The sequence below is a fragment of the Coffea arabica genome, chromosome 6c, assembly GCF_036785885.1.
Source record: "Coffea arabica cultivar ET-39 chromosome 6c, Coffea Arabica ET-39 HiFi, whole genome shotgun sequence".
NCBI classification, from domain to species: Eukaryota; Viridiplantae; Streptophyta; class Magnoliopsida; order Gentianales; family Rubiaceae; genus Coffea; species Coffea arabica.
The window spans coordinates 29,413,869-29,430,260 of NC_092320.1; the positions used below are offsets into that span (position 1 = coordinate 29,413,869).

At 36.8% G+C, this 16,392-nt stretch overlaps 1 protein-coding gene and 1 long non-coding RNA gene across 2 annotated transcripts; one reads left to right on the top strand and one right to left on the bottom strand.

The window, feature by feature from the left end:
• Positions 1–219: 219 nt before the first annotated feature.
• Positions 220–3,882, top strand: LOC140008592 (uncharacterized). The gene is made up of 2 exons (XR_011816096.1): positions 220–671; positions 2,853–3,882. It is a non-coding gene; the product is annotated as an uncharacterized lncRNA (long non-coding RNA).
• Positions 3,883–5,204: 1,322 nt separating this feature from the next.
• LOC113694127 (glucan endo-1,3-beta-glucosidase 8) lies at positions 5,205–9,263 on the bottom strand. Its single transcript, XM_027212980.2, has 2 exons — positions 8,181–9,263; positions 5,205–6,439 (listed from the first exon to the last, which is right to left on the bottom strand). The coding sequence occupies exons 1-2, from the start codon at positions 8,522–8,524 to the stop codon at positions 5,341–5,343; spliced, it is 1,443 nt and encodes a 480-aa protein (XP_027068781.1). The 5' UTR covers positions 8,525–9,263; the 3' UTR covers positions 5,205–5,340.
• Between the last annotated feature and the right edge of the window lie 7,129 nt (positions 9,264–16,392).

Below are 16,392 nucleotides of genomic sequence, written 5' to 3' on the forward strand. Positions count from 1 at the left end.
TAATCGAAACCCTCGCGAGATTAGTACACTATTAGGAGTTTAAATCACGCATGGGGATAATTCGTGAGATTATGCTCGAATCAAGGGCTTAAGTGGTCATTAGAAGGAAAAGTGAAAAGTCCAAAATACCCTCCACTACCTCACAAATTACCATGCAAACCAATCAAAATTTCTGGACAACATTATAACTCCACCACCCTAACCGGCCAATGCAAAACTTTTACCACTCCTACACTCAACCCCTTCTCAAAACCGCGGCACCACCTTTCTCCCTCCTCATTTCTATATCACAAACCACTACTGTAACTCCATTCCACCTCCTCTGCAACAATTCACCTCAGACCACACTCCACCTTCACCTCGTTAATATCGACTGAGATAGAGAGGGAGAGACTGAGCCGCACTCTGCAATTCGAGAGGAAAGAAAAGGAAGCTGCGAGCTGAAATCTTTTCTGTTTCTGTCAGTGAGCTTGAGGAAAGAGAGGGAGAGGCCGTGCGTGAGTTTCCTTTGCATTTTCTAAACCTCACCCAGCTGCTAATTGTCACCATTTCCATCAGTTCCAGCCGCAACTATTGCAACCTCTGCAACCAGGAACATCACGTTCAATCGCGTGTGAACCAAGAGGGGAGAAACTTCAGCTTTCTGCCGTGCATATAATCTTCTTTGTGAGGTAATTACTGAGCTAGAATAAGTTGATTAGTGATAGATTGAACTATCTATGGACATGCCTGTTGAGCTGTGCACTCGGATGATGCAATCAAGGCATGAGAAAATCTGATTAGGAAGAAATTGGAATTGCCGTGAGACTGTTTTGGGAAATACAGCTTCAATTCTGTCTCTTTGTAGTAGTCTGAGCTGATAAATGCGTTGATCTAACTAAGAACAAGATGATTAAGCTTTGCATACAGCTCCTTGGCTCGGTTAAGCAAGAAAAAAATAAAAATGAAATTGATCAGCTTACATGCAAGCTTAGCCGAGGAAAACTGAATAAATTTCTGGATTTTTGGATGATTCTTGTTGCTGACCGAATCGGATTTTTGAACTAGAAATGTTAATCGACTAGCTAAGTAATTGCATGCCGAAATTGAGTACTTAATATCATGTTTTAGCCGAGTAAAAAGTTGGATTTATGACCAATTAACTGCTGGAATTCTGTTTAGCCGACAACAGATTTATTGTGGTGGAATTATTTGCCAAAATTACATGTTATTTGTTTTATTTCATGTCGAAAATTTTTGATGGTAGGCTCTATGAACTCCCACCCTTGGATTAATGATTGATGATGGATATAATGCTAGTTTAGTGCTTAAATGGATAGATTAATGATACCTAGCTAGTCTCGACTTCAAGGGATGTGTAGTTCAAAAATGTTTAGGTTTGCCCTGTTTCAATCGCACCCCTTTTTGCAGAATTTTGAGGGTTTCATGACTTATATATCATGTTTATATGTTGAATATATGGTGTATAAAGTTTCATTTAAAAATATTGGGGTTTGGTTGGTCAATGGGATCAATTTCGTGAAGCCAGTAAATCTGGAAAACTGTTTTCGTAATACTCTGACCCGCTTTTGCATTTCGGCCATAACTCTGTGTTCCGATGTCAAAATCGAGTGCCGTTAGCGGCATTTGAAACTAGATATCCCAGCCTTTCTAACGGTATAAAATGTATGTTCTGGTTCCATGTGTGTGAGCCGAACCAACCATTTAAAGATGACTACTCTGTTTCTCTGTTTTACAAGAACAAAATGCTGAGGCTACAACTAGTGGCTCGAATTCGATCTAGTTGTGTGCCGAATTTCAAAATGATTTCTTCTGTGAAATTATAGCTCTATGACTATGTTTTCCAATGCCATAAACCATGCCAAATTCCGAGTTAATTTGAGTGACCTGTGATCAAAATATGAAACCTGCTCTGTTCTTGAAAACCCTCCTTTTTGGGACAGATTTGATGAAAGGCTCAGTGTAGACTTGCAAATTTAGTCTCTTGGTGTTAACCACCACAAATGTTGTTCTGGGATGACCCTTAAACCTTTTCTATGTAAATGAACCATGTTTAGAGGATTTTCCTTGGTCAGAAGTTTAGAAAAGGAAATTTTTATATACAAGGCAGCTTTGCCTTAAAATTTTGGAAACTTGAGTGATTTTGTTAAGTGACTTCCCATGCCTATTTTTCTATGAAATTTGGTAGAGAGACAACCCTTATATGGTAGTATTATACTGCTAATTATGGTGTTATTCCGAGACCGTTTCATGGGTCAAATAAATTACCAAAGTTCATGACTCGAGTTTGAAAAACCCATGTTTCACAAAGGAATTTTGGTAACTTTGAGTTGCCATATCTTAGTATTCAAAACTCCATTTCTTGTTCCGTTTGTTTTTTTATACTCTTGGATTACAACACTAATAGAGTTATAAATTTCAAAAGCTAGTTCCAAACAAGTGAAGTTTTTCGAATTTTCAAAGTTGACCAAAAATCAACTTAGAAAGGTGTATTCTAGGAACTTTTAGTACTTTGGAAGTAGTTTCCAACGGTACCAAGTTTTCCAATTTTGGACCTACTGAGTACAAGATCTGATTTTTCTAAGTTTGACGTGCAAAGCTGAAATTTTGCCGATTTCTTATAAACTGAAATTTTGAAAACCCGTTATTCCTTCTTGATGATAATTGGTCGCTTTAAACTTGATTTCATGAAGGAAATTATTTTTCCTTGTGTTAATAAAACCTTATTTTTGAACCTTTATTTTGAGTGGTTAAGGTTCTTAATTTGAGGTATTGACAAGTCTACATGAGTGTAACTCCTTTCTTGAGTAATGAGTGATTATGAGTGAAAAATACTTGTCAAATTGCTTCAGGTGCCCAAGGTAGTCTTGAAGAGAATCCCAGAGGGGACAATTAAAGATTTCTCACTCAATTACTTTTGAATTGGTGAGTGTCCTTGCTTGTTCTATGCCTACTTGATTAAAGTGCTTTCTTGACTTGATATGTGATAATTGGAAAATGGTTTCTGATCCATCGAAGTGGGCAGTGTGTACTTTATCGCACTAGCTCTTTCGAGTGGTGACTTGCTTGAAATATTTTCGTGAAATATCCTGCTTGCACTTGCTAAGCATTGAGTAGGGGAATGTACCACACCTGAGGGTGGGAGGGCCTCTTATCCTAACTCAAATGCTAAAACCTTAGAATACTTGCTAAGCACTGAGTAGGGGAATGTACCACACCTGAGGGTGGGAGGGCCTCTTATCCTATCTCAAGTACTAAATCACTAGGCAAGGGAATGTACCACACCTTAAGGGTGGGAGGGCCTCTTATCCTGACCTGGTAATTTCTTATTTTGTGACGTCATTGGGTGAATCACTCGACTAGTTTATCCAGGGGGTATACTCGAGTACTACCGCTCTCTTTTATTTTGTCGTGCGGGCCCGGAGCTGGGGTATGATCGGTGGCCGGAGTTAAGTAAAATAAGGAGTTCTACATGGACCGTTAGTAATGAGAGTTGACGGAGGGTCAACTACGGTAATTTCTGATCAAGCGCGGAGAATGGCTTCTGAGAGCCCTGTATCCTACCGTGTGCTATTATACGCTTTCCTAATTGTTGAATTTTAATACTCGTTACTTGCCTTATATGATTGCATGTTTTGGGCACCACTGAGCGTTAGTTCACCACACGATATTTGTTTTCCTTAAAAGGTTCTGGAAACTGAGAAACTTGAAGTCTATCTTATCGTTATGTAAATATTATTTCGAATCGTACTTGTATCTTTGTTTTGGGTTGTCACTTGAAGCTGGAAAAGTGCAAACCCTAAGTTTTGACTTGTATGAATTTATTTGAGCTTGATGAGTTTGCTGTATGGTTTATAATGTATATTTGTAGGTTGTGTTGAACTAGTCGGAGATGTATTTAAGAGTGAACGGTTGGATGTTCATTGGTAATGTTATCTCTGAAATTAATGTGATTTAATATTCCAGTCGTTTAAAGGTTTGGCACGTCCGGATGACAAATTGTGTTTTGATTTTAAGTTATACGTGGATTAGTGGTCGGTTTGCTTGCGTGAGTCCCGGCGAGAGTTGGGCAGGCGGGTACCCTCTGGTTCGCCTTAGGGGGAAGTGAGGCCGCCACATATCCAGTTTGCGAAAACATTATGGCCCCCACAATCTGTCAATGAGTAATAAAATGATTATAGACCGAACAACCGGCCATTATTCCTCTATACGTTCAGAATAAAACAAGTTGTACGTATCACGTGAATGTTCCTAATTTGCAACCCATCGTTTGATCAATTTTTTTTTTTTTTTGGTAAAGAAAACTTTGGTGAGATCGGTTCCAATTACCACGACGAGTCAAGAAATGTTTCCGAAATCATAAGTCGGATCAGTGCATGCCTCTCGAATCATAGGTCATGCTTAGAATAGTTCTTACAGATCACCAGCAACACAAATCTCGCATCAACAGTAAAATTCGAACACATGACCTTTTTATGAAAAAGTGATCCATCCTTGCCAACTGAGTCAACTTGTGTTGTCATCTATCATTTCTTTACCAGCTTTCCTTGTCAAAGAAAGGATTCATTTCCCTCCTTTGCTTCCCTACTCCAATCGGATTCTAGACTTACAAACTAAGTTGTTGTCTAATTTAAACCAATTATGTAATTCTTACATCATCTGGTATAAACTGGCATAACTTTGATATAATGTAGAAATCACAATTACAACCAAATCGTACGAATTTACACCCAAAATTGTACTAGCCTACTTTCGAAATTGTACAAGTTTATATCCGCTGTTATTAGATTTACACAACCAAATTGAATTGAAACTTGTGATGCCCGAATCCATTCCAATCCTTCCACTCCCCTTTTTTTCCTCTTCCTATCCTGCACATAGGGTGGTGTATCATATTCTGCTTGTTCTACCGGTACCGTTAACAAGAAAATTTATCATGGAACCAACAAAGAATTGGAAATTTGACAGTAGTTTAGTTACTAATAAACCAAGTTATAAAGGCAGGTTTCGGTAGCATGATTTCATTACAGCTGATAAGGTATGCACAATGACTATCTTGATCAGCAAAGTATGAGCTCACAGTCTTGCTAGAGTTAATTTAACAGTTGACATCATAAATCAAGTAGATGTTAAGCATCAGCATGCTAAAAACTATTTCAACATTTCACAAGTTCGATCAACTTGTTTGAATGGAGAAGTCATCCTGAAAAGAAAACAATCATGCAAAATCTTATTAAATGAATCTGCAGGGCAAAAAAGGGCCCAGCTGTATTAGTGTAAATTAATGCCTCAAATGAATGTATCAGAAATAATACAGGTGAGGTATCTACAGAAAGATGCCTATAGCAATAGAAATGTGAATGCTGCTAAATATAATCCAGCTACCGGCAACAACTTCATGGAAGAAGAGGTCGCAATTTGAATGGTGAAGTTGCAATTTGCTTGAGATATGTTCTGCTCAGTCACCATAGCTAAACCTTGAAAATTGCAGCTCAAATCTCCTTGGTTCTGGACCTGGAAGTACATATTAAATGCATATGATGCATTCCCATTGCTATCCAAACCATTACAAGACGAACCATACCCAAGAGCTGTGCAATCTGCAAATGTGCAAGCATAATTGATATTCTCCGCGAGTTTGCTCAAGTCTTTTGCATTAGGATTGAACTGGCACCATTTAGCAGGAAGATACTGCACATTCTGCGCCCCCACAAGATATTTGTCTTGCAACTGACCTGAAAGATCCATAGGAAACTTTGGCTGTCCATCGTACCTGAAAATCCCCCAATGGCGCTCAAAATTACCAGGAGCTACACTCTTCAAATCTTCATCTAGAAGTCCAAACAAGTAAACCTCTATATAACCAGGCCGAAGTGGGGTTCCTTTATTTGCGGCAAGTCTTGGGAGAAGACCCCTGTAAAACCTAATAGCATAATTTACATTGGCATTCCTGTCCCCATCAGTGGGCCATCCAACCTCTCCAACCAAAATATTCATGCTTCCATACCCCAATCCCTTTAGTGCTGAAACCAAGGTATCAAAGTTGGCATCGAAGACATTTGTGTACTGAACTCCATCATCAACTATGGGGTTAGCAGCCCCATCAAAGAAGGCATAGTCAACTGGGAAGTGTGAGTTTAAGTAAAGACTCAAGAAAGGGTAAATATTTACAGTAAAAGGTGCATTATTTTGGTTCAAGAACTGAACAATCTGGGTCATTTGGGAACTGATATCTGCCCGAAATCTTCCAGCAGAGGGAACAGGATTGCCTTCTGGTGAAAAATAGACATCAGCATTTAACGGCACAGTTGCCTTTATGGTGTCACCATGCCCAGCATCATTTAGGGCGTTTTGTATGTTCTGAAGGGCTGGGAATGTGGTGTTCACGAATGAGTTATTGTAAGATGCAAGAAATGGCTCATTACCAACTGCTACATACCTGTGATAGAGAAAAAAATTTTAGTACAAGTACAGATAGGTTATAATGCAATGCAGCACAGTATCTGTACAACAACATGAACTTCTAAAACCAAATACCCATAGAGAACCCTAAAAGGTGAAAAGTTTTTAGTAGTAACCAATGTAAAATCCTAGCTAGCCAATAGGGGTCCAACATTCTGGTTTTGCATAGTATATATGATTCTATGCAGATTACCAGTACAAAACCACTTATTGATCTTAGTTGGAAATAGATAAATACATGAAAATCTTTCCTGAGTGGTCCCAAGATTCACATCTACTTTTTACCTTGAAGAAAAAGACGTCCAACAAAGTCATCCTCAAATTTCTAAGTATGCACTGTTCCTTCCCTAATGAAAAATTAGAATCTAATCTACGAATCCCAGATCTATAGAAGGATGTTAAAATCGAACTCCACAAACAACTATAAACAGTTCCCACTGCTTCTGAAGAAAGACAATAGAAGATAACAACCTGGAAGGTGCTCAGCAAGTTCATATAATGTATGCGAATAATTAACAACCACCTTTCTGGCGAGACTGGCTAGCACTCTGCATTCAAAAGGGTAAATTCAATATTCACAGGCAGGTGCCAGGTACTACGGCCTTGGTAAGATAAAAAATGCGAATTGCCAAGACCTAAATACCAAGCCAAATTTGATGCTCTATGACACAGATCACCATGAGAGAAAAGCACAAGTTTGTCCAGGCAAAGTAGGATTTTTATGAAAGATTAGATACCATAAATAGTAAACAGGGAAATTATCGAGCAAGGGTAAGAGAAAAAAATAACATTTGCAATGCAAGCAATCGATAAAATTGAGCAAGGTGAAGGCTTGGATTGCAATGAGGGACAAGTCAAAAAGGGGAAAATCCAAGTCTGCAAAACTAGTTTGCCAGATATACCGCAGATTGGGACTAGGGGCACAGATGGTTGCCAGCCACAACCATCCTTCACGGTGGAACAATTTTTGAACGGTGTATACCTCTACGTGAACTACTTGTAAAACTTCACAACAAAGATGCAATTATTATGTATAGGATCCACATAAACAGTAACAGAGTATCACGCGTCGGATGTACAAACAGGTCACTTAAAGTTACAAGACGTTCAAAAAATATTACACTGTTCAGGGAGGGACAATTGATCTGACAGCCGATCAAGCATCCCTGCCCCGCGCCCTGCAGATTGGAAAGTTAAACAATATGGGCGAGGGAACAAGTCAAAAAGGGAAAACCCAAGTCTGGACAACTAGGTTGCCAGGTATACTGTCGATTGGAAAGTTAAACAACACCAACGAGTGGATTGATTATTTGAAAAGTAGCATTGATTCAACCAAACTATATTGAAATCCCCATTGGGATTCAAATCTAACCGAATCAAGCAGGCCATAAGTAGTCTTTGCAGAAGTTCCCCTAGCCAAAGCTATGCTGTATGACCAATCTACTACCTAACACCGGCTATAAACAACCCTATCACAAATCAAACAAGAAAAAAAATTAAAAATCTAGTACTCAAACTTGGATCAAGAAAACAACTAAAGGAGATTCTTCCAAGAACACATTGACCAAAAGAAACAGACACAATCAACAGAAAGATGTGTGCTTTCCAAGATAAGCGGCAGAAATCCCAGAATCTCCAAGAGACTAACTTAAGCAAAGCATAAGAATGACTATTTTCCATTCAAAGACAAAATCAAGAACCCAAAAAGGAAGACTTACTTTATGTTAACACCTCCATTGAAAAGGTAGACAGTGACATTGCGCTTAACCCAGTTCTTAGCTCTATCGTAGTCATTCATAACAAGAAGCTGGTCATTAGGAATAGCAACCATTACTTCAATATTAGAGCCAGCCAGAGCACTCATAGTTGATGCGTCTGCATCAAACAGTTTCACTTTTGTTATTCCATTGTCTTTCAGCATTTGCACTACCACCTTAGGAGGCAACTTGTGCGTTGCCTGTGTACCCCAGTTCACACCAAGCCCTTCAACACCCACCACATCATTACTAATCCCAACAAATACCAATACCAACAAGCTAAATAAAAGCTTTATTCTTGACATCTTCAGCCAAAAAAGAACTGAAAATCAGCCCTGCAGAGGAATTTATTATTCCCTATGAGTAAAAATACAATCTTTATCACTTGTGAACCAAGACTTTTTCAAGATAAATAAAGGTTCCTCTTCTTTTTGTCAAATAAAAAAAAAAAAAAAAAGAGAAGAGAAGAGGGACAAAAAGAAAAAGAAAAAAACAAAGAGGAGGGATTCAGATTTATAAGAAAAAGAAAAGAAAGAAATGGATTTTGGCAGGTGGGTACGAAAAATCAGCCAAAATCCAATGCTTTTTTCCAAGTAATCAATGAAATAAGAAAACCCCAAATATCATTTTGTGAATAAATCAAGATACTAATAACTATATCCGAGAAAAACGGAAAAGCTTTTATGACGAATGTGAATAAAGGTGAAGAAGAAGGAATGTGAATATATATATTGGAGAACGGGACGTGTGTGGCTCCCTCGATCCACCACTGCTGTTACCGAAAACTGCCAAAAACTGTGTATTGATAACAAATGAGTTGACAAAAACGTGGGGCATTACATAGTGGTATTGCCGTCGCACTTTCTTTGAATCCCATCCTAATCCACACCGTGTGTTTGTGTGTGAGAGAGAAATGAAACGCGGATTTTTGGGCAAAATTGGTAATACAAAAGAAGAAAAAATAATAGGAAAATCAATCCCACTTCCCAGTTGTTTCTATTTTGAAAGAGATGGGAAACAATCCAGATTTGAGGGAAAAGAAAAAAATAACAGAAACCGAAAGGAAAGGAAAGGAAAGGAAAAGATAAGAAGTGTACAATTGTTCACTACATAATGACTTTGGAGAAAATAGATAAAGAATTAGAAGAAACCGGAAGGAAAAAGAAGTTGGGAGAGACTTCATTTCTTTCCTTACTCATTAAGCAGATTGGTTAATTTCTGACTGCTGATGCGTGATCATGGTGATTTAAAATTATTTTTCTTCAAGTTGAATCTTGAATTGCTGAGGTGGGTATGAGTTTGCTCTAGTGAAGACAAAATTAGATAGCATTAAATAATTCACAAATTTTTTAAAAAACGTCAGCTATGAGAATGGAGGAGATTCCTGGGTTCGGAGTGGTAACGGCTATATTAGCGAGGTTACGGTTACAGGGGACAAACATTTGGAAAAGTAGCCTTACTTTGGTATTCTTTTGAGAATGTGATTCCTGGGTAGAAAGCAACGCCCTTTAAGATAAAGGTAGACTCATTATTCAGTAAGCATCGAAAGTTACTTTAATGAGAGAATCAGGAACCGACAAGTTTTCCTTTTTTCTCTTTCTTGCTGCTGCACGTCAATTATACAGGAGCCGGCCGGTGTAGCGCGTCCAGACTACCCGGGTCCCGTAATCACGCGCATCATGCATTCCTTCTGTCCCACGTGTCATTTTTTTTCATTTTGAAATATTTATCATGTTTGATATTTTTAATTACTAGTCTAAACAGATCATATTTTTGGAAGAAATTATAATCGATGAAGGAATTTAAAAAGAGATTGTGTTTGGATTGTATTTTTCTAAATTTTGTGTAGAAAAATTACTGTAGCGATTTGATATATGTGAGGTAAAAAGGTGATAGGAAAATATGTTCATGAAAAATGTAACAATTTTTTGACGAAAAATGGTTGTCCATTCGTATAATTTAGGGTACATGAAAGCATAACTAAAAAAATGAGATTTTGTAGCAATAGTTCAACATATGATAAAAACATCCTTATTATTTATAAACTACCACATTGATGGAAGTCAAATCCTGAAAAAAAAAAGTAAAAATCTATATATCACAAATTGAGCAACACAAGGGTTTAATTCAATGTAACTGAATATTTAATTTGATAAGTAAATGAAATACTTACAAATATTTTACTTTCGATTTGATAATCTTTTATAAAGGCTGGAACATTCTTCACACCAATCAATTCTAAGTACGAATGTCAATATTGGTGGTTTAATTAATTTTGTTGAATTTTGTGGAATTCGTACTATAAATGAGAATGCACAATTTTTGCATGAATTAATGTGTTGGTCGAACGATGTACCACCATTTTCCTAACAATTAAAAGCATACAGAATTTAGAATTATCATTTGTTTTAGAAAGTTTGTAAATAATATTGTATAAAAATATATACGTATAAATAATTTATACCTTCCCTTTTAAATCTGTACGATAAGAAGCATCACAACAAAATATGAATCGTGCATGCCTGTCTTGAAGAGCAAGGTATAGGTTACCACTAGAATCTCTAACTTGTATATTAATATTGTATTTATTAAGAATAAATTGTGATATGCAATAAAAAATGTAACTAAAATTAAAGATATATGACAATAATTACCTGACAATAGTGTTGACTACGTCATTACAATGGATACACATTATTTTTGAAAAATAAGATTGACATGGTTGTCCACAATTTTTGCATAACTTATGAAACATATTGTCTATGTTAATGCTTTGAATGTAAGCAAGCATCAAAAAATATTTGACCTAAAATCATTCAAAAAATGTATAGATTACAATTTTTAATTCAAAATAATATGTAGATAATTGTTCATTAATTAATTAATTGTTATCGTATGTGTGACTGCAAATGTTTCCTCCTTTGCAATCTGGCAAGTTTGAAATTTAGGCGTTGGTGAAATATTTGTAGGCGGCATGTTCCATGGTGAAATTAAGTTGAGGGTTAAGATTGATACCATAAGAAAGTTGAAAGAGATGGTAAATTTTTAATTTTTTGTAAAATTATATTGTTATCTCTTATTATTGGGTTGGAGAAGTTTTAATCGAAGTGAAATTGCTAATTGAAGGAGTATTAATTGAAGTGGGAAGGTGCGTGAAGGGAAGAGTGTTAGTTGAAGTGGAGTTTTGTTTGATGGAAATGTGGTAGTATGCTTGAAACGTGGACATGATGTATTTTACGAAATAAATTAAATGTAAAATGTTAGAAAAATAGAATTAAGGATGGGGAAGGTGTGTGGAGATTTGTTGCTAAAAATCCCTTCTCAAATGTATATAGATATAGATAGATTTTATACTTCGAAATTTCCCTTATGTCCTTCATTAATGATACATAAAAACAAATATGATATGTGAGGACTCACAAAAATTTACTTATTTTAAACTCCTGTTACTAGCTTATTTAAATATTTAATTGCCCATTTGCTCCAAATATTTTATTTCAACCTTTTTAAACCCAATTTCATGGAACTATGACTCACTTATATTTTTAAAATGACTCGTTTCGAAATTTAATTTTTGAAAGCTGTTAAGTGAGAATAGTGAATACTCGATTGGAGTTAATAATCGATTCGAGAATACAATGATTTTGGAAAATTGGAGACTTGTACATTAGTCTTAAAATAGGTAATTTTATACTTAAGTATTCAAGTATTAGTTAGTGATACTATCGTTATAAGAATTTCTTGGAGATTCACTTTACCGCGCACAAATCGAAGGTACGCGTTTTGCGCGTGCGATTTAATTGAGAGACTTTAGACTTTTATTTTTAGACCATTAAGAGTGAATAATAATAATATGAATAAAAGTGCATTAGAGGTATAGTGCACAAGTGAAACAAACTCGAGAGAAATCGAGCACGAAACGCGCGCGGGCGCGCGAGAGAGGGTTGACTTTTGAACAAATCATAGCCACACATTAAAGCTTCTCTTGGAACCTTCATTTTGATCAAAACACTCTCTCTCTTGCTCTCATTCCAGCCAGCCACCACGGGAAGGAAAACAACTCAAAGCTCTCCAAAATTCTTCACCATTTCTTCACAAAATCCTCACCCAAATCAGCCCAAATTTTAGCTATAACTTGTAAATTACTTGGAGACCACCTCAAGCTAGGAAGAGTGCTTGCTTTCCACGGTTTTGTTGAGCTTCAAGAGGCCGAAAAATTCTGCTTTGTTCATCAAGAGAGGTAAACAACGATCAACTACCAAAATCTTAGTTTGTGGAAGTTATATTACACCTATGGGCTCTTGGATTCTCATGAGTAGCTTTATTTATGTTGGAAAATTGGTGTGTGGGTTCTATGAACTCCCACTATGGCTTGATGGACTGATTTGTTGTGTTTTGAGTTATTAAGGTTGGATTAGTGTTTAATCTAGTGGAAATAGGTTGTATTGTTGAAAGAAAGCTCAAAGGAAGTGAAGGGGGAATTTTTCCATTTCTGCCCCTGTACATGCCGTGGCCCTTAGAGCAATATTTCTGTGGTTCTAATGACTTGTTTCTGATGTATATGTGTAATATAGGTTGTGTACAAAGTTTCATCAAAAAATTTCGTGATTTGCTTGACCAAATGTGGTGATTTCGGAAGTCTAGCAAAACTGGAATATTTTCCGTAACTGCTCTGGCAGTGTTTTTCAAACAGCTATAACTTTTTACTTCGATGTCGAAATTGAATTCCGTTTGTGGCACTGGAAACTAGACATTCCCAGATTTCGAATAGTATAAAATGCATGTCCTAGTTCCATCTGAGTAGTCCATACCAATCATTTGAACATGACTATCCTGTTTCGCGTCTACACTGGGAGCTCTGTTTTGAGCAGTGAATTGATGCTCAAATATGAGCTAGCTGTGGACAGATTTTGAAAACAATTTCTTCTAAGAAATTGTATCTTTATGAATCTAGTTTTCAACGCCACTAGCCACACTTAATTCTAAGTTGAATTAAGTGAGTTGTGGCTGAACTTCGAAACTGACTTAGTGATGAAAAACCCTCTTTTTGGCTAGTTGAATGACTCTTTTTGAATTGGGACTTGTGATCTTGAAATTCTTGGTGTTAATCACCTACCAAATGTATCTTGGGTATTTCTTAGACCTTTATTTCATAAATGAGCCAGATTTGAATCATTTTCACTGGGCAAAATGATTGAAAATGAAGAAGGAAGCAAAAGACAGATTGATCTTGGGATTTTCTTGAACTTTGGTAGTTTAGTTCACTACCTTCCCATGTGAATTTTCAAATGAAATTTGGTAGAGGAGTAGTCCTCACATGGAAGTTGAATTGTACCAATTTTGGTGTCAATCTAAGACCATTTCGATATACAAATGATGTTCCAAAGTTGCTCTTCGAATCTGGAAAATTTTCTTTTTCTCTTAGCCGAATGGTCAAATCTGATTTGGGAAGTTATATTTCGAAAACTTTGATGTCAATTACTTCTAAATTACTTAATGGATTTTTATGGAGCATTATTTTCAATATTTGAATTAATTGAAGTTGATTGTGGGGAACAAAGCTTCTAAAAAGCAAAATTGAAGTATGTAAGTGCCCGGTGCAACCCAATGAGTACAAACAATATCACAATAATGCACAAAGATATATCAAATTTAAGCACAATAAAGAAAACTTAATTAAAGAGAAAAGATAAGAAATGCAAACCAAATATGAATCCAATAGCTTCTTCAATAGATGGCGATGCTAACCAAGATGTACAAGTGAAGACTCACTCCTTCCTCACCCCAAACACACTTTGGTTGAGCCAAGGAGTTTTACAACAATTCTAGTTAACCCTCAACAACCTACACTTGAAAGATCACTCACCCAATTAAGAACTATTTTATACAAATGAGGCAACCTTCACCAAGATTTTACCACTTCAAGTGATAGGATCACCTTCACCAAGGTTTTACTCCTCCTAGAGAATAACCTTCACTTGAGCAATTTCACAACCCAAATTTCCCAACCCCTTATACAACCAACAAAGAATCTTTCTACTAAAAAATCTCACTTGTAAGCTTGTATTTTGTGTTGGCAAAAGTCCCTTGTCTTCTTGTGTTTTGGGGTTTTTATAGAAGGTGAGAAATGGCTCCAAAAGTCTCTCCAACGGTCAAATATTAAATGCTGTCAAAACTAGCCGTTGGCCTGTCGGACGTCCGAACCACCTGTCGGACGTCCGAACTCTGCGTCCGAACGTCGTCAGAGAGTCATCAAATCTTTGCGAAATTTCTCGGACGTCCGATGCGATCGATGTGCGTTCGATGCGTGCGTCTGTTGATGTTCTTCATCCTTTCGGACGTCCGATAGCTTCCTTTCGGACGTCCCACATGAGTGCCCTGTTTTTGCTTCTTCTTTTATGCCACACGAATCTGTTCTAACAAATTACTCACATAAAAACATTAGCCCAAATCTACATTTTGGTTTGTTAATCATCAAAACCAAGGATTGATCGACCAAGGTCAACAATCTCCCCTTTTTGATGATGACAAACAAAATGAAAATTTCTTTTATCAAATAAATTCAAATAAAGCTCCCCCTTAGAAAGTGCCAACATACAAAGAAATTTCAATAAATCCTAAGTGCCCGGTGCAACCCAATGAGTACAAACAATATCACAATGATGCACAAAGATATATCAAATTTAAGCACAATAAAGAAAACTTAATTAAAGAGAAAAGATAAGAAATGCAAATCAAATATGAATCCAATAGCTTCTTCAATAGATGGCGATGCTAACCAAGATGTACAAGTGAAGGCTCACTCCTTCCTCACCCCAAACACACTTTGGTTGAGCCAAGGAGTTTTACAACAATTCTAGTTAACCCTCAACAACCTACACTTGAAAGATCACTCACCCAATTAAGAACTATTTTATACAAATGAGGCAACCTTCACCAAGGTTTTACCACTTCAAGTGATAGGATCACCTTCACCAAGGTTTTACTCCTCCTAGAGAATAACCTTCACTTGAGCAACCTCACAACCCAACTTTCCCAACCCCTTATACAACCAACAAAGAATCTTTCTACTCAAAAATCTCACTTGTAAGCTTGTATTTTGTGTTGGCAAAAGTCCCTTGTCTTCTTGTGCTTTGGGGTTTTTATAGAAGGTGAGAAATGGCTCCAAAAGGCTCTCCAACGGTCAAATATTAAATGCTGTCAAAACTAGCCGTTGGCCTGTCGGACGTCCGAACCACCTGTCGGACGTCCGAACCCTGCGTCCTAACTACCTGTCGGACGTCCGAACCCTGCGTCCGAACGTCGTCAGAGAGTCATCAAATCTTTGCGAAATTTCTCGGACGTCCGATGCGATCGATGTGCGTCCGATGCGTGCGTCCGTTGATGTTCTTCATCCTTTCGGACGTCCGATAGCTTCCTTTCGGATGTCCCACATGAGTGCCCTGTTTTTGCTTCTTCTTTTATGCCACACGAATCTGTTCTAACAAATTACTCACATAAAAACATTAGCTCAAATCTACATTTTGGTTTGTTAATCATCAAAACCAAGGATTGATCGACCAAGGTCAACAATCTCCCCCTTTTTGATGATGACAAACAAAATGAAGATTTTTTTTATCAAATAAGTTCAAATAAAGCTCCCCCTTAGAAAGTGCCAACATACAAAGAAATTTCAATAAATCCTACTCCCCCTTTTGGCATCAATCAAAAAAAAAAAAAACAAACTCCCCCTTTATTTTTCAAATCAAAACCATATTGAATATCAAAATTTTCAATTGTACTTACAACCATATAGCACTTCCTGGATCAAATCTTCATGATGTACCTAAATATGAGAAATTTCATTTGGTACCCTTTCTTTATAGGGTCCTTGGGAGTTAATACGACATGATCTAGCAATCCACATGAATTTCATGCCTTTTCTCATATTTTTCTTTACATAGCAATCATTTTGCATATGTCCAAATTTGTAACAAAAGTGACACATGATAGAAGTATTTTGCACATAGGTGGATTTAATGCAACTAATTTTCTTACTTCTTATCATAGCAAACTTATTTGTGCCTTGAAAAGATTTGTTTTCTTTTGTTTGAGAAAACTTTTGTTTTTCATTTTGGAGAAACTCGTTCAAGTCATTAATTCTTTTCTTTAACAAATTTTGTTTCTCCAACAT

What these genes read in the sequence shown, in the direction of transcription:
- LOC113694127 (XM_027212980.2), bottom strand. Translation starts at nt 8,524, where the DNA reads ATGTCAAGAATAAAGCTTTTATTTAGCTTGTTGGTATTGGTATTTGTT. An exon ending in AATGGAGGTGTTAACATAAA is followed by an intron (nt 6,440 to 8,180) that starts GTAAGTCTTCCT and finishes TCTCTATCACAG; the next exon opens with GTATGTAGCAGTTGGTAATG.